The sequence below is a fragment of the Vulpes lagopus genome, chromosome X, assembly GCF_018345385.1.
Source record: "Vulpes lagopus strain Blue_001 chromosome X, ASM1834538v1, whole genome shotgun sequence".
Classification (NCBI taxonomy): Eukaryota; Metazoa; Chordata; class Mammalia; order Carnivora; family Canidae; genus Vulpes; species Vulpes lagopus.
In genome coordinates, this window is record NC_054848.1 from 53,115,506 (window position 1) to 53,134,080 (window position 18,575).

The 18,575-nt window shown below is 49.6% G+C and overlaps 1 protein-coding gene across 3 annotated transcripts; it reads right to left on the reverse strand.

Moving 5' to 3' along the window:
- Window positions 1-13,654: 13,654 nt before the first annotated feature.
- On the reverse strand, window positions 13,655-18,290 carry PJA1 (praja ring finger ubiquitin ligase 1). 3 transcript variants are annotated; one of them, XM_041742115.1, is made up of 3 exons: window positions 18,146-18,290; window positions 15,723-16,243; window positions 13,655-15,158 (listed from the first exon to the last, which is right to left on the reverse strand). In XM_041742115.1, exons 2-3 carry the CDS (start codon window positions 16,013-16,015, stop codon window positions 14,108-14,110), a joined length of 1,344 nt encoding a protein of 447 aa, XP_041598049.1. In that variant the 5' UTR covers window positions 16,016-16,243; window positions 18,146-18,290; the 3' UTR covers window positions 13,655-14,107. The 3 variants fall into 3 exon arrangements, with proteins under 3 accessions (XP_041598049.1, XP_041598048.1, XP_041598047.1); XM_041742114.1 differs by having other exon boundaries at window positions 13,655-15,917; XM_041742113.1 differs by having other exon boundaries at window positions 13,655-16,243.
- Between the last annotated feature and the right edge of the window lie 285 nt (window positions 18,291-18,575).

Below are 18,575 nucleotides of genomic sequence, written 5' to 3' on the forward strand. Positions count from 1 at the left end.
TCTGGAAAGATCCCCCGTTACGTGGAGCTTGGCCCCTCCTTCCTCATGACCAGTGTATGCTGGGACTTGGCCTGGGATTGTCACATACTCCTAAATCTGTGCTGACAGAGTCAGGTCATCTTCCCAGTAATAGGAGCAGTTTTTTTTTTTTTTTAAAGAATTTTTTTTTAAATTTTATTTATTTATGATAGTCATACAGAGAGAAAGAGAGAGAGGTAGAGACACAGGCAGAGGGAGAAGCAGGCTCCATGCGCCGGGAGCCTGATGTGGGATTCGATCCCGGGTCTCCAGGATCGCGCCCTGGGCCAAAGGCAGGCGCCAAACCGCTGCGCCACCCAGGGATCCCGTAATAGGAGCAGTTTGAGCAGAAGTGAGCCCAGTGGTATACGAGGCATTCGGTTTTTATCTTTTTATTTATTGTTTTATTTAAGATTTTATTTATTTATGAGAGACAGAGAGACAGACAGACAGAGAGAGAGAGAGAGAGAGGCAGAGACGCAGGCAGAGGGAGAAGCAGGCTCCATGCAGGGAGCCTGATGTGGGACTCGATCCCAGGACTCCAGGATCACGCCCTGGGCCAAAGGCAGGTGCCAAACCACTAACCCACCCAGGGATCCCCGGTTTTCATCTTTTTAGAGAACCCAGCTGGTTCAAAGTTTCTCAGTCTTCATTCATGCGTGTCTCCCTACATGTTCTATGTATCCCATACCAACCAAAAAGATTTTGATATCAGCTTGACTTTCTGTAGGTTAGACCCCGGGCTGGGGGCAGAATAGGTATATGGAATATGCTTTTACCAACTGGCATACCCTTGGAAATTCTGTAATTCACCCCTCCATGCACCCCAACTCCTGGCCCTGCTGAGTCACTGGCCTAAACTGAAACCCCATAGCCATTAGAGAAATGTTCTTAGTAGGTTTCTGATCCAGAGATTTGCGCAAACAAAGGAGTTTCCAAGTGATTTTGACTAGTTATACCCCAACTGGAACAATGCTGGCTCATTCAAATGATTCTTTTGAAAAAAATCCTGACAGCTTCAAGTCATCATTGGAGTAAAGTGACCTCCTTATCACCAAGGGCAAATGTCTGTAGACTCAAAATGGGTATTCTACTTCCAGCTCATGATGTGATTTTTCTTTGGTTACTCAAGGCTTTGTTTGTGAAGCTGGGATGGACCAACATATGTGCCTGTAGGTGTAAAACCTTGCAAATGGGTACCAGAGCACAGAAAAGGGGGGGGGGCATTTTGCTTGGAGATTCCCCCCAAGGGCATTGTTTTGAGACTTGGTCTAAGCTTTTGGCTATGGAAGCTAAAGGCAAAATTATTCCTTCCTCTGAGATTTGGCACCCCCGTCTGTGTAGTGGGGTTAAACAGAGCCTGCCTTGCACTACTGTGGCCCAGAGTGGTTGTGCGGGAGGCTCCAATGCCTGACCTAATAGATGGGAATGGACTTTGTATTGGGCACGTGTTCTTTCCCCACCCAGAGGAGGACATGGGTACAAACATGGAGATTCTGTGTCCTCTATCTTCTGCGTGTTCAATGTCAGGGGGAGAGCTCAGAAAATGCTTCATCTACTATGGTCTAGGAGTAGATCAGACACTGGAAAGTAACTGGAGCCCAGGAGGGGTGAGAGTTATCCCTGAGTCAGAGATGAGGCAGGAAGTGGCAAAGGACTTAAGGATGTTGAATAAGATTTTGAACAGAATTATTCATCATAATTTTTAAAGCATACAGTGTCTACAGTATTCTACCTTTGAGAAAATACTCGTGCAAATGTTAATCTTCATAACAACTCTGGAAAGTGGGAACTATTACTGTCTCCATTTTACTGCTGAGGAAGCTGAACACCAGAGAGCATAAGTCATCTATCCAAAGTCACACAGCTAGCAAACAGCAGAGGCAGAATTTGAATCCTAGGCTGTCTGATCAAACAGAGCCATTCTGCACTCAGGCCATGCTGCTCCCGACCCCAGGAGAATTGCAGATGAGCACATAGTAATGCTAACTAACTCTATGTCTTTTATGCATATTAATCCGGTTCAAGATCATTACAACCCTAGGAGGTAGGTGCCAAAGAAGGTGAGTCACTTATCTAAGGCCAACCCATTGCCAAGTGATAGGGCTGGGATACTAACCTGGCATCTGGCTCTGGAGCCTATGACCACTTCCCCATGCTTCCTGCTGGGCCAGGCTTTGTTCTCCAGGTGGTGGCCTGAAGTAGTGACCGCCTGCAAATCCTTGGGTTAGGGGCAGCAGAGAAACCACCCAGCACCTCCGCAGGACGCTGAATCCAGCATTCCCTCTGCAGGAGCATCAATCCATTGCCCACCTTTTAAGAAAGCCCAGCCAAGCAGAAGGAAGCTCAGCCTGACAAAGAGACAAGGTGGTGTAGTGGGAAGAATATGGCCTTTGGCAGCAGTTAAACCTGAGTTGAAATCTTGGCTTTAGAAATTACTTTGTGACCTTGGACATCTCACCGAACTTCTTGGGATGTCAGTGTCCCACCGCTAAGGGCTGTTGTGAGAAGTAAATTAAATGGCTATGTAGAAACTTGAATTATTTACTCTAAAGTGCTCTTGAAGGTTAGTTGTAATTGTTAGTTGTTCTATGGGGCTCAGTTCCTCCGCCCAGACCGGGCCGAAGCGGAGACCGCGAGACGTCGGCTTTAGAAATGCTAATACGGTGCGTGAGTGACAGGCTGCGGACAATGGCGGAGGGCGCTGTGAACCCGGCGGCCAGGCCCAGGAGCGGGGCGCCCCACGTGGGAGCCGGGTGGGGGAGGGAGCCGGAGTGGGGGCCGTTCCCAGCAGAGGGGATCCGAGACTGCGCTAATTGGAAGGAGCTGGAGCTGCGGGGGCGGGAAGGGGGAGGGGATTACCTGCCGGTCGGCCGCTGGTGGGGGCGGGGCTCCCAGGAGGGGTCCTCGCTGGGAGCGGGAGCGGGGTGGGTGGGGGCTCTGGGAGCCTCGGGCAGGGGGCCGGGTTGGGGGGGCGCAGGCCCAGGGAGCTGCACACGCAGAGAAAAAGGGGGTGAGGGAGCTGGGGAAGGGGGCCCTGGGGCTTTGGCCGTCTGAGTGGGCAGAGCAGCGGTTTCTCGGCTGGGCAACTCAAAGCCGAGCCTGATCCTGGAGCCCGGGAGTTGGGCCGGAGGGAGGGAAAGGCAGGCAGGGAACACCTGATAGCTAGTTTCTAACCCCAGCTGGGATCCTGACCCCTTTGGGTTGACCCGGGAATCAGCCTCCTCAGTTCCAGCACACAGTGAGTGAGTGCAATGTGCAGTGTGTGTGTGATGTAATGAGCCTGTGGAGGGGAGACAAGAGATGGGTCCCCCACCTTCTCTTCCCCCTTCCTTCTCTCCTCTTGCTCTTCCCTCTCCTCTTCTCCCCCCTCCAGGTACCCTCCTTTGCCTCTCCCCTCCCCCTGCACCATGAAGGCTGTTTTTGTTCCTCCTCCTGGCCTAGCCCCTGAGGTGTGCAAACAGGAAGGACCTCTCCCTGGGCAGTGAGTAAGGAGGGAAAAATGAGGTGTTGAAAGGATGACAAGTCTCCCTGTCAGAGCTCACCTTGGCAGGGAGCAGGCAGCAGGGGCCGGCAGTGGTGGGAGGGGGGCGTCCACCCTGGAAGCCAGCCTGCATGTGCCAAGAGCAGGCAAGCCAATCCTCAACAAGCAGGCACTGTGTATGCGTTTGTTTGGTTTAGAAGAGTCACCCCCCCCCTATTCCCACCATCAAAGATTCCTTGCTTTCCTTCCCAGTAGGAAGAGTAAAGGCCTCTGGGCCAGCGGTTTCCAGTGTGATTGGAAGGGGCAGGGCCATGGGAGAGGGCTGGGCGGGAGAGACCCTGATGCCTCTCCTAAGCTCCACGCCTAGTATCCAGCAGCCTGCTGGACACCCCCTCCTATGTCTCAAAGCCTTCCCAAACTCTGCATCCTAAATGGAATTTATCAGCGCTGCTGTCTCCACCCTCTTCATTCTGTCCCTCCTATGGAGCTCCTATCTCAGTAAAAGACCTCATCAGCAAGTTACCCAAAAGCCAGAATCTTGGGAGTCATCCAAGACTTCCTCACAGCCGCAATTGGATCACTGTCCTAATCTGCTCCGTCCTCCCTCTTATCTCTACAATCAGTCTCTTTCCTCCCTCCTCACGGCCCCACCCTATTTTAGTTTAATTAATTAACTCATTCATTCACTTATTCAACAGTGATATAATAAGCACCTATCATGTGCCAGGGAATGTGCTAGTCCTTGAGGATTCAGAGGTGAATAAATCTGGCCTTGCTGTGCACCAGTGAAGTTTTGGTTCTGATGTGGCTGGGCTTACTGCTGCAGGACAAGGCTGACTGGCCCATCTAGCTTCTACAATGGTTCCTTTCGTTCCTTTCAGAGAGTGATGGTTAAGAGTAGTGACTGTAGCTAGCCTGCCTGGGTTTGAATTCTAGCTTGACCACTTAGAGCTGTGTGGCCTTGGGCAGATCATTTAATCTCTCTATGCTTCACTTTTCTCATGGAAAGTGGGGATGAGCATAGCACCTACGTCTAAGGATTGAATACATCAATATTTCAAGGTACCAGCACAATATTCTATTAATTAGATAGCTAAATAAATAAAACACAGTAGTAGTATGAGTTTTACTCTTTAAAGTTTGGAGTGAGGCAGGGCCCGATGATAGACCAAATTATAGGAACCCAGAGGGAGGCCTGCCTGGGGGACAATGGGTCTAATTGTGAGAATATGGCAGCAGGCACTCGCAATGGCCCTGTCAAGAAGTCAGCATGGGAAATCCAATATAGCCCTGATTAGCTGGCAGAGGCCTGTCATAGGAAATCCAGGCACAGAATCTAGAAATCCAAAGGGAAGGAAGCAGTGTGGCAGAGTAGTAACTGCGAGGAAGCTAGGGTTACAGCCCTAACTCTGCCACTTTCTAGTCATTTCCCCTTCTGAGCCTCAGTTTCCTAAGGAGAGTGCTTCATGAGAACTGAGAGCCTCATATGCATCAGGCACTGTTGCAGCACCTTAACTGTGCTTCTCAGAGGGAGCTACTCTTACTTAATTCCCACTGAACAGAAGAGAAAACTGAGGCACAGAAAGGTTAAGGCACGTGCGTGAGGTTGCAACACAAGTGCAATAGAGCAGGGCACCAGAAAGCGGGTACCTTGGAGACTAGTGATTAGGACACCTTCATTATAGAGCTATTGTGAAAATTGTATGATATACTTCTGGAAGTGTTTGGTAGCAGGTTGGCGGGCTGCCCAGACAGGACTGTCTTTAGACTGTGAGCAGATCTAGCTGCTCGGCTGAAGCTACAGGGCCTGGGTCAGCAAGAGGAAGCCTAGGCCTCAGGCATCTAACCTGAGCAGTGCCAGAGTCTCAGGGACAGGCCAGGATGCCCCAGTCAGGAGCAGGTCAAGGTTAAGCCAGGCTAAAGGCCACAGGGACTCCAACCCCTGAGACCGCTTGAGGATGGAGACCATCTTGGTTGTTTCTGGATTGCCCGGCGCTCCACAAAAGGAAGTGCTTAAAATATAGGAAGGAAATGCCACTTCTGGAGTGTCTTCTACATAATGCCCCTGCACTATGCCCTCATGTCCTCTTCACAGCAGTCCCATGAGGTTATCGTGCCCATATGACTGATGAAGAAAGTGAGGTTCAAAGAGGTGAGGTGACTCACGCAAGGCCCAGAACTAATAAGTAGTTAAGCAGCTCTTTGAACACAGAGAAGAGAAAGAAATGGCAAGGGCAAAGAACCCCTTCCACCCATGACAAAGAAGGAAAATACATTTTAGTGCTCCCATTATACTCCGCTCTGGTGATCACAGGTGTCACCACCCTTCCTCAAGCTACCTACCTGTTACCAACAGACAAGCTCTGCCTATGCAGAACTGACACTGGACCAGGATTTGGAGTCCACCAGATCTGCATATATATGTTCTAGGCTTTCCTTGACAGCCCCAGGGACTGGGCCCCCGGAAGCACCCCCCACACACACACACACTGGCCTGAACCTAGCACTCTGGGACTCCACTCAGAACAAAGAAACTGGCAGCAACTTTCTCCTCCCACAGACCCAAATGAGCTCTGAGGCTGGCCACTCTCTTAGCTGGAAGGACTCTGGGCAAGCCTTGTGCCTTTCTTTTTCAAGTGCCCAGCCTGTAAGGGAGGATTCAATGTGTCAGCCATATCTAATCAGACGGGGCCCCAAGACACAGAAGCTCCTTCATCTAGGCCTGAGGAGGGGTCAGGCCGGGGGCTCAGGGAGGGGCCAGGGTAGACACTGAGCCCATCCAGCCAAGACCAGCCCACATTCCTCAGCGGGCCTGAATGGGGTGGGCAAGCTCAACAGGAAGCCAAGCCCTTCACTAGGAGGGGCTCCTCCACCATCTGTGCACACAGACAGCAGTGAGCAAAGGGCCTCAGCCGGCAGGCAGAGTCAATTGCACAGAAAAAAACAGTAAACATTTTGCTTCCTCCTCCTGCCCTGTCTTGCTGCACTCCACTTCCAAAGAGAATGCTGGACTCCTGCTAAGTATTTTTCTGCAGACTGGGCCCAGGCATCCAGAGTCAGCCTTGCTAAATTGCTGAAGAGAGAATGATGTCTGTGTGTTGGGGGCGGGGGGGGGGGGGTGGTGGATTCTTTCTACCCCGGGAGTACTGGCTTTTCTTTGGGGTCCTGGGCTCTTGCTGTTTTGGCCCCAATAAAAGAGCCAGTGGAAACAGGAACAACCAGGACACCTGAGTGGCTCAGTGGTTGAGCGTCTGCTTTTGGCTCAGGGCATGATCCCGGGGTCCTGGGATCGAGTCCCAACTGCATGAAGCCTGCTTCTCCCTCTGCCTGTGTCTCTGCTTCTCTGTGTGTGTGTGTGTGTCTCATGAATAAATAAAATAAAATCTTTTTTTAAAAGAAATGTTAACAACCATCACATTTAATAATGTGTTTTATCCGTCTGTTATTCTATTTGCTCATTCCAAGCACCCTGTGCGATAGGGGTTCTTTTGTCCCATTTTACAAATAAACAAACCAAGGCAGAGAGGGTATGTGCCTTGCTCACTATGCACAGTTCATTAGCATGAAAACTGTCTCAGATGAAGGTCTGACACCAAATGCCCTGGCCTTTCTGTTAGCCCCTTCTGCTGCTGACCAGGGCTTGGCTTGGCTGCCTGGCTTCCCTTAGGAAGAGCCAAGTTTGAGAAGCTTGAATCAGTGTTCCAGTAACATTCCAATTTTGTTTTTACTTTTTCTCCCCAATCACCTGCTTGTGGAATAAAATTTAGAAATGCCCTCGAAACAATGAAAATTAAAGGGCCCTATAATCTCACCACCAAGAGAACCACTGTCAGCTAACATGAGGGTAGATTTCCTGATGCTCTGTTGGGCACATATACGATCTGGAGATCTCTTTCACATACCTGAGATGATGGAGGACCTGCTCTAGGTGCCGGGCCACCCCCTAGGCCCCACAGCATGTCCTCATGAGGCAAGCTGAATTGTGGTTCCTCTTCTCCCTGTAGGGCCTGCTTGGGGGACACGCACACATGCCATACTGTATCATAACCCACATCCCACACGTTTGTTTACTCAATTCCTTTTGCCTGATGTCTTTGCCCTCCTGCCTCCTTCCTTCCCTTCTTTGTCTGTCTCTGACTTTGTCTCACTCTATTGATCACATATATGTATGTTTAAAAAAGAAAAAACAACCAACTATCTAATTCACACGAAGCCCAAAGGGACCAAAGGGCACACAGTACAAAGTGAGGCTCCTTCTCACCCCTGACCTCCACTCCTGTTTTTTGTTTATCTTTCCAGAGACATCCTGTGTACAGGTAAGCACAGATGTGCATGTATCTCTTGTGAAGCACGCATGCTAAACTGTTCTCACTGTCGTATATGCCTCCCTCTTATAACTTCTCACTTTTGGGATCTTCTTACCTGGCAGTAGCTGTGGCTTTGCCTTGTCTGGGTAGAAGCTGTCTAGTGAAGCATCTGATGGCTGTGCCATAATTTATTTAAGTAGGCCTGTAGTGATGGACATGGAAATGCTTTCCAGTCTCTTGCTACTACAAACAATGCAACAATAAATATCCTTGTACAAACAACCTTGTGCTTCTGCTCCTGTAGGAGAAATTCTACTAGTGGAATTGCTGGGTCAGACGGTGGGTGCTAATACATTTCACTGGAGGGCCCTTCAAACAAACCAATTGACACTCTCACTGATAGATAATGTAGATAATGTTTCTAAGGGCCCATGCTACCCTCCCTCTTTCCCTTTCTTCACCTGGCTAATGCCTACTCAGGCCCTCAGAGTGGTCTCACCCAGGATGCCTCCCACAAGCCTCCCTTCCCCCAGCACAGCCAGCCAGGCTCTTTGCTTACAGCTCACCTCAGGTTTGCCTCCATGTAGCACTTTCTCTGTTTCTCATGAATAAATAAAATAAAATCTTTTAAAAAGGTTGCAATCCTCTCTTTATAAGTCTGTTTCCCACACTAGACTATGAGCTCTTTGAGGGAAGGATTAAGTGAGCCTTATTTTCTTTTGCAGGTTCCTGTCCAACGTGCCACAGGCAGAAGGCCAGTAAATACTTGTTGAACTAAACCAGTCAGCTCTGAATCCTTAGCTCTGAGAGTGGGCAGGAACGAGTTTGCTGAATGCAAGTACGGCCTGGGCTGAGTAGCACCTTGGGCTCAGATCCCCTGGATCCCTGGGAATTTGTCTTCATGCATTTGATGCCCAGTCTCTACCTTCCTTCAGGCTAGCTCCCAGCCCCATTCCTCCGACCATAAGCAGTGACTATCTCCTTGTCCCCGGTACTTATGGAAGAACACCTCTACAATCGTGGGTCTTATCTCTCCTCCTCTTCCCATCCAAATGCCTGGGTGCCCCTTGGGCCTTCAGTACACTGCAGGAAGGCTGGCAGCCTGTGGTGCCCGTGACCACAGCCTGCAAACAGAGTCCACCCGGAGCCAGCCGGGGCTTTTACGCTGAGGACCAGACCCCTACTCACTCCTCAGCCTGCCAAGCAGACATACTCTCTCTCTTCACAATGCTCACCACCTTTCTGAACCTCAGGGTCCTTTTAAAAAAGATTTTATTTACTTATTCATGAGAGAGGGAGAAGGAGAGGGAGAGAGAGAGAGAGAGGCAGAGACACAGGCAGAGGGAGAAGCAGGTTCTCTGCAGGGAGCCCGATGTGGGACTTGATCCCAGGACCCCAGGATGACGCCCTAGGCTGAAGGCAGGCACTCAACAACCGCTGAGCCACCCAGGTGCCCCCTGAACCTCAGGGTCCAACCTTCCACGGTTGATGGGAGGATCTGGCAACATCTCTGAATACAAAGTGGTCCGGGGAAAATCTTACCCAATTGTAAGGGATTATGAAGCCTCGATAATATTTTGGGATAGTAAAGTCTGGAGGAAGGGGAGGAGGAGTAGGAGGGGAGGCATGCAGGGGTCAGTAGGAACCTGCAGCGACGTGCCTCGTAGCAAAGTCCCATTGTGCAGATGAGAATGCCAAGTCAGGCTGAAAGCTTGCACCATGCCAGGGTTCATCCAAGGCTGGGGCTAGTGACAGATGGGCACAGGCCCTCTTGGCTCTGTATTTGGCTAAGGTTAAGCCCAGGCCAAAGAAAGGTGTCTTGAGGCTGGTTGTTGCCACATATTTCTCCATCTTCATGATGAGCACCACTTTTTAGCCACAGGCCCTGCCTGGGCCCGAGAACAGTCTCTGAAACACTGGGAACTCAGCAGGGTAACCAGAAAATGGGACAGTGTGGTGGCAAGAGGAGGAGGAGGGGTGCTGGGGCTGGCAGAAGCTGGGGCTGGGAGTGGGGCTGAGGCCGGTTCAGAAGCACCTGGTTGGACCAGACCCCCGTGGTTTCTCCTGGGGTCGTCCCAACACAACCCCTGCCTGAAGCTAACCTTGAGAGAGGAGCTCACCCATCCTGTCAGCAAGCATTGCTGAATACTTCTGAGGCAAGCACTGAGTACCAAGGGCTACCGAAAGGACTTGAAGTTATAGCTCCTGACCTCAAGGCCTCATAGAGGCCCATGGGACACAGAGAGGGCAGGAGCTAGGGGATGCCAGAAAATACTGTTCTCAGGAGCTGGCACATGAACGGACTTTTTTTAAAAAAAGATTTTATTTATTTATTCATGAGAGACACAGGGAAAGGAGCAGAGCCATAGGCAGAGGGAGAAGCAGGCTCCCTGCAGGGAGCTCCATGTGGGACTCGATCCCAGGACCCCGGCATCACGCCCTGAGCCAAAAGCAGACGCTCAACCACTGAGCCACCCAGGTGTCCCTGAACAGGACTTTTTCAAGGATGGGCCGATTGACAGGGCTGCAAAGAACATTTTGGGCCAGGGGTCCAGGCACAAAAGTGGAAGGGTGTAGCCACAGCAGGAGGCTAAGAGCCAGGAAAGGCCTCACAACAGTTTAGCTGTAGTGTTAGCGAGGGGGACCCCCTCAGGAATCCGAGGTGTTGTCTTATAAGATACAGTGGTTTATACCCTGAGTCAGTGGCCAAAATGTGGGGCTCTTTGTTCTGCAGCCAGGAAACAAGTCCAGAAACCAAGAAGTCCAGTGTGGCAGGTGGCATCCTTAATGAATATGCCAAATAACCTCCGCTCAAAAATGACTGCTTCGTGCATAGTGGGCCCTGATGCTTACTGTTCTAGAACCATGGCTCCAGGTGCCAATAATGGGTTCGCTGTGTTACAAACAGAAATTGCCTGACCCTTTGCCCTTCAGGGTATTTCATGACTAAAAAACAGGTACAAAAGTGGATTATGGTGTTGGCAAGTGTGCCACTTGGGATTCTTAGTTAGAAACAACAGAAACCAACTCTAGTTAATTTAAGCAAAACGGTTTTATTGGAAAGCTATGGGGGAGTTTGGGGAATTGTCGGGGAGGCTAGAGAATCAGAAACTGGCAAGGAAAGGGGAACCGGGCATCCAAGGGCACAGCTACATCCTGAATAGGAGCCTGGGGCCTCTAGCCCTGGTAGCATGGTCCCACACTGCCCCACCACCGCCACTGCCACCACTTTTGCCCCTGCCACAGTAGCATGGGAGGAAATGCTTCATGACCCAGACTCTTCGGACTTCCTCCCTCACTCTACACTTAAAAGTATTGGGGACAAGTGTCTAATATGCTCACCTGAGGTCCCAGGCCCAAGCCCAGTCTACTTGGGAGCCTGGGGCCCAGATCTTGGGCCCTGTGGTTGTCCTCAACTCAGAAGAGCCTTACCTCCAGCACGACCCCCTGTGGCAACAAGCTTATCCAATACCAGCAGGAGGCTGCAGGAGCCAGAGAAGAGTCCCCCTGCTTCCGATTTACTAATTGTGACTCTAAGGGAAATTAGGGCAGCTGCTCTGCAAGGGAGCAGTGAGGAGATAACCAGGCCCCAAGGGTGCCTCTACTACACCTCTTGGCATGGTGCCAGTCAGGGTACAGCAAAGGTTAACATTAGGCAAACCACCAACAGCCCACCCTTCAGAAGACCTCTAAGGTCACAGACTTCTGAGTGTCCATGACAGTTGAGGTGCTGGCTGGAGGCCAGGGGCGGGGAAGACAGAATGGCTGTAAGGGACAAAGTGACAATATCAGCGTGGACCACTTGCAGAAATAAAAGACTGCAGCTTCTTACCCATGTTTCTGTACTTGCAGTGAGAGAATCATCATCATCTCACTTTTTAAAAATTAGGAATTGTTTTGATTTTACCTATGTTGTTAATATTCATGAAAATCAGTGATACTGCAGGAAAATCAAGCAAATTAATTATTTCAGGAGAAAAAAATCTAAAGTCCCCTTCCTCACTCTTTTTTCCCCAATCCCCTGGCCCTCCCCACAGAGGTAACCACTGCTGTCAGGTAAGCAGCCTTCCAGACACTTTTGTGCATTATGATATATAGTTTGGATTTGGAAGGTTTTCTTTTACATGAAGACTGTACATACTGCTCCACAATATACTTTTAAAAAACACTTTACAGTATGTCTCGGAGATCTTTTTGTGTCAGTGCGTACAATTTTTAACTGCCATACAGTATTAGCTCCATACTACCAAGTATCTAAGTTGGGCCAAGGACATGCCCCATTTTGCATCTTGAAAGCTAGCTACTCCCCAAACTGTTCTCCAACAAGGCTATCACTTGTGTGTCTTGTTTCTTCCTAGCCCAAACTGGATATTATCATGAAGAAAAACTATGACTTTCTGATGGACACAGTGTGTTTTCCTGTTTTGTTCGTTTATATGTCACTGATCGCCCATGAGGTTGAACATTAACCATATCCAGGTTGTTGAGAGCTAAAAACAGCTCTCATAAACTGTCAGTAGGAGCTTAAATTAGTATAGTCACTTGGGAAAGTAGTCTAGCAATATCCAGTTAGGGTGAAAATGCTTAAACCCAAAGGACCCCAAAACTTCCCCTCTGAGCCTGAAGACCCAGGAATTTCATGTCCATGTACTTACCCCTAGAGAAACTCACACATGTGCACAGAGAGATATCTTTTAAGTATATTCATTGCTGCAAAATACTGGGAAGAAACTAAATGCCCGCCAATAAGGGAATGGATCAACTGTGATAATTCATACAACTGAATATCTATTATACAGCAGTTAAAATGCATGAACTAAAGCTACATATATCAAAAGGGTTAAATATCACAATGCTGAGTGAAAAACTCAAGTTGTAAAAATGATACATACATTCTATCAATTATGTCCACTTAGAAAACAAACATTCTATATTGGCTATGGATATATACAAATATACATAAATATGTACACATACACACACGTAAGTCTAAGAACCTAAGAACTCAGACGAGAAGTAAACACACCATTTCCTGGGTAGTGCTAACCTCTGTGGAGGAAGAAAAGTAAATAGGACAGGTGAGGAACTTCACTTGTACCTTAAAAGCTCTATCTACTGGAGAGAGAAAGAGAATTGGAAGCCAATATGGCCAAATGTTAAAACCTGTTCACACTGTGTAAGTGGGTATCGCTATCTGCCACAGCACCTGTCTGGCATATATTTTTCTAATCCTTTTGTGTCATTGTGTCAAGGTATACAGTCAGCCTAGAGGCTTGTTTGTTATTTGGGGTTTGTGTTGGGGTGGTTTTTTCCCCCCATTTCCTCTTAGAGTTTCTTTTCTTTTTTAAGATTTTATTTTTTTAAGTGATCTCTACACCTGACATGGGGCTTGAACTCACAACCCCGAGATCAAGAGTTGAAAGTTCTACTGGCTGAGCCAGCCAGGCGCCCCTCTCTGTGAGGTTCTACTTCCTGAAAGGAGATTTTAACTCCTTCCCCCCATACTCATTTTGGATTTGCTTCTACCATTGTTCTTTATTTTTACCTGCTTTCTCACTGTCTCTTTCCTTCCCTCAGACTGACAGAGTACTCTCTATTTGACCTTTGCCCCTAGAGTAGTTTAACAGTCATACACTTTACTCCTACTTTTAGAAATCATCATCCCTAATTTTTTGTTGTTGTTGGGAGTCAGCGTTTCCAGTGACACTCAAAAATTTTTCTACTCTTGGGAGCACCAAAAAAAAAACAAACAAAAAAACCCCCTGTTTTTGATGCAAGGGCAAGCAATCAATGATAGAGTCACTGAGTACCACCATTTTAGACAAAACCAAACAATTCCACTATGCCATGTAAAACCAAAAGGAGAACTTTAATAAGCTTTTACGGCACTGCAATTACAGGAATATTAACCCATAACATGCAATAGAAATGATGATGCCTTCTGGACATATTTGACAGATAAACCTGTCGTTACAGTTAACAGCAACATATTCTACTGAAGAAAACAAATGCAACTTAGTTCAGCTTTCAGGTTAGAAAATGTATGTTTTTACTGTAATCTCGAGTAGCATTTAGAAAGTTTAGTTTTCCTTTTCTAACCTCTAAGAGACAGTTATGATTTTTTAATGCAATCATAGTATGCAACCACTTTCACATTGGAAATAACCACAAGGAATGACAGGTGTGGATAAATCGACTGATTGGTTTTCATTTCAATTGTTAATTTTGAGAGGGCTCCTGCAGTATTGTGTATTTCAGATGGGGAAAATCATCTGACCAGGAATAAAGAGCCTTGGCCTTAGAGCGGGGGAGGGAACATGCAGCGGCACACAGGGCAGGTGCCTGATTTCTGAAGCCAGATGGACACACATGGCTTGTGGAAATAGTGGTGGCAAGGCAGCTCAGTTGCCACCTCCCCCTTCACATATTCACTACAACAGATGGGGCAACACATTTCCTGCCCCACTGCACTGTGATCTTCAGTGACCAGGATCTCAGGGAGAGTGTCGATGCTCTCCTTGCTCGCCGGTGGATTGGCCACCTCCACGTCCACTGCGAGAGACTCTAGGTGCGCCAGGGCAGTTTCCATTGCCTGGGCCAGGCGTTCTTCAAGTGCCATGTAGGTGAGAAACTGAGGATCCACGTAGGAAATGGCTTCGGCCACCCCCAAGCCATCTGCGAACCCATCAAAGAGGCTCCAATCCACTTCTAGGTCTTCACTCACGCTGGAGTCATCTTCAAGATTGTTGTTTCCATCGAGCATGAACACCCCAGGCTGTAGATACTCCTGACCAGATTCATTATCCCCCTCACTGCTACTCTCATTTTCGTTGTACTGGAGCCAAGGAGCTTCTCGTTCTCTGGGGGATGCGTGTTCCTCTTCCTGAAGAGATGGTCCTCGGAGGTCTTCCAGTTCACTGCTGCTGTTGCTGCTGGCGCTGGCGCCGGTACCCGGGCTGGCACTGGCGCCGGCGCCAGCATTCACTCTGACCTGCTCAGAGTCGTGCTCTTCTTTCCCTGGCAGAGTCTCCCAGCTTTCACCACTGGACGACAGATTCTGCTCTCGACCTCGATACTTCCGCCGCAGAGCAGCAGTCCACTCTTTGTCACTGTCAGAGTCTTCATCACAGTATTTGTAGTAATCATCGCTGTACGTCCAGAAGTCAGGGTCAGCCATGGTTCGCTGCCGTCTTGGTACCTTTTCTGGCTTCACTTGGTCATTCCTGGCTTCCCTCTTGTCTTCGGGGTACTTCAGCTCAGAGTAGCCACCTGAACTCTCACCTCTGGCTCTTCTTGCTAGGCCATCCGAGTGGCCTTCGGCGTTGGCTGTATCCCTCCACCTGGAAGTACTATGTGGCATATCATCATCATCATCAGTATCAAAAAATATTTTTGGTTTCACGCAGTTGGGGCTCGCCAGATTTCTGATTTTAGGCCTCACCACCGGCTCCTCTGCACTCTTGGGGGTGTTTTCCCCACCACCACAAATACTCACAGGAGCCCTGCTGGGATGTGCAGGGAAATTCTGCTCCCGTCTCTGACTCTCCCGGCTGTCACCACGGGTAGCCACCTTGCCTTCAGCAGATGTCTGAGAGGCCATGCTATTTTGCTGCAGGAACTCAGCTCTGCTAACAGAGCATCTTGCTGCAGGGGCTGGGTCTAACTTGTCAAGCTCCTCTCTCACATCACGCTTAAAGCTAGAGAACTGTGGAGCCACCCCAGCCAAAGACCTGGCCCCTTTCTCTGGGTCGTAGGGCTTATCATCTTTAAACTTGCCAGTTTTCCCTCTAACTGGTGCTCGCTCAACAGGCCCAGCCCCCTCCTCCTCACTATCATCTGCCCCAAAAGAGTCAACATGTCCATAAGCCAATCCTCTTCTGCTACCTGAAGCCCTGTACTCTCTCGGTGGGTACCTGGAGTAGTCCTCATTATCAACATTCAGGCTGGCTCCAGAGCTCTCACTGTCTTCCCAACTACGACGGGTGATGGAAAATGGTGACCGGCTCCTCTTGGTGGTTTGACTGGGGGCTGATCTGTGCATTGGGACTTCGGATGTTGCCTTTCTCTGGCTGGAAATCCTGTCCTGCTGGCTCGAGGATGGCCTGAAACTGACATAAGCATGCCTTCTTCCATACCTCCTGCCTGTATTGGACTGATACCCTCCTGCTGGCTTGGGCCATACGGGCTTGCTAGATTCCTGACCCATGGCTCTGACTTAGGAGGGTTTCCAATACAGCTGGGGCTTGAGCGGAAAGGCTCCTGCTCCCTGCACAAGCTTGGGAGATGGGAAAGTCAAATCAGTTCAGAATAAAAGAGCAGGGAGATCTATTTTCACTTCAGCAGGCAGGTAACAGAAAGGATAAGGGGCCTTTACAATTAGTTTCACTTTCTTCTAAGGCCTGAAGTAGCATTCCAGTGACTGTCAGGTGTAGACCTGGAACACATTTTTAATGTTGGCAAAATGATTACAAAGCTGGGTTGGTTGGAGAGCCAGACTTGGGGGAGAATCTGACAGAAGATGGGGATGCTAGGAAGGTGGGTGAAGTAGTGTGAAATTAGGCCAGTGTGGAAGAGGAAAGATTGTTGTGGTTATCTTATGGGGTATCTGCATCTTTTCTGAGCCCTGCAGACAGACAGGAGAAATGCAAATTGGGATGGGGTGAAAAAGAGATCACCATGTGTTCATGAATGCCTAACGTGTCTGTCAGGAGGAGAGGGACAGGTGGAAGGGGGGGGCAGTCATCATGCAATGAAGAGATACATGTTTGTAGGGGGAGGGGACAGGTGTACTGGGAAGAGGTGTTAGTGTCAGACAGAAGGACACCCATTCTGGATGTGGGTAGGGAAATGACAGGTGCCAGGGTGGGGGGTGGCTTCAGAGGAGAAGGGTGTGTGTAAGCAGGACAGAAAGAGAATGTGCATGTGTGGCTGTATATGTGCAGTGGCTGCAACTCTGTGGAGGGAGCCCGTTTACGTGTCTGTGGTAGGCAAGAAAGGGTTTGGTAGCACTGGACAAGGGTGGCCATGGTCTGTGAGTATTCAGCAAAATGGGAGGCAACAGTGGAGAATGTCAGTGTGAGTGAACGCATCCACGAGAGGGACAGCACAGGAGAGGGATGTGAGGGTGGCTGGTGGGTGGAATAGGGAGCCAGCAATCAGGGAAATATGTGTATTCACGAATGTGGCTAGCTGGGGGGTGATGGTGTCCCCAAAGAAGGATTTATGTGAGTGTTTGCACTGTAGGGACCAGCAAAGGAGGGCTGTCTATGCACGTATGTAGCAGATGGGGAGCAGGGCTGGGAGCATCTGTGAGGGCTGTGTGAATGAGTGTGTGCGTGCATATATATGTATGTATGTATGTGGCACATGAAAGAGGAGCCAGCAATCAAATGCTATCGTTATGTGTGTGGCAGGCAAGGGCTAGGGGAGCCCCAGAAGGGGTGTGTGTGGTGTGTGTGTGCTCACACAGAGGCAGAAGAAGGAGGGGGCTGCTTCTGGAGGTGAGTATGTGGCAGCAGTGAGAAGCAGGGAAAGGCACAGGAGGGTGTGACATTGTGCAAGAGTGTGTGTATGTGTGTCTGTCCACATCCTCAAGGGGAAGAGGATGTGCCAAAACCTTGAGTATGAGGGGGGTGCAGGGAGGGGGCTGCAGTGAGAGGTTTCTGTGTGTGTGTCTGTATGTATGCCTGTGTACATGTGCGTGCATGTGCACGCGCACCATGCATGCATGTATCTGTGTATGTCCCTGCCCACACATGCGAGACATGGGAAGGGGGAGGGGGTCACAATGTCATAAAGAGAGATGGCAAAACGTTACTGCTCACACGGCAACTCCAAACCGATGGCCAGGGCAGGGGAATAAAAGAAAGGAAAGGCAGGCAAGGGTCTAGTTTTTCCCTGGTAATAATTTGTTTCTCAGACAATTCTTTTTCCTGGGAACCATAATATATTTACCTAAAAATCTGAACAATTTGCCATTCAGGAAAAACAACTGCAAAATGGGGGAAGCAAGGACGTGGAGTGCTCTGTAAAGGGACCAAGGAGGGAAGAAGTAGGGGAGGTCCCGGACCTCCACTCCCCTCTCAAACAGCAATTAAAGCCATTCGAGTAGAGGCCACGCCATGCGAAGGGGGCTGGGAGATGGAGGATGACGCCTCCGAACAGGTCGGGGGATATAGGCCTCACTCTGCAGGCAGGTCCTGCGTCCACCCCACCCTTTCCCAAGGGGCGCGCCTGAAAATCTGTTCGCTAGAGGACCCCGAATCCTCGTCCCCATGCCCCGCCACTTGCCCCGCCGCCCCTTCCGGATGAATTGAGGAAACAGCCTTCCACTCACCCAGGGCTGACACCCGCGCGCTCTTCTGGACGAGCGGAGCTCTCGGGGCTCTCGGGCCGCCGACCGTCAGGGCCGCCGGGGCTGCTCCGGGTCTGCAGCTCCTCCCCCGCCAGACAGCAGCCGGGCAGGCGGCGACTGCGGCGGAGGAAGTGCCGGTGGCGTCGGCCGGGCCCGCCCCCTCGATGTGGCGGGGCGGCAGCTGCTCTCGGCCAATCAGGCTGGGCCCGAGAGCCTGATTTCATTTTAAATGATGAAATCGTCAAGGATACAGAAAAGGACAGCAAAAAATGTAACCAACAGCCAGCTTTAGCAAATGTTAAACATTTAGCCATACCCTCTTCTGTTCTGGGTTTGGTTTTTTTTTTTTTTTTCCCTTTTTAAATATGAAGTCTACAAATTCTTTCTGATTAATTCCGATGTTCAAGTAATT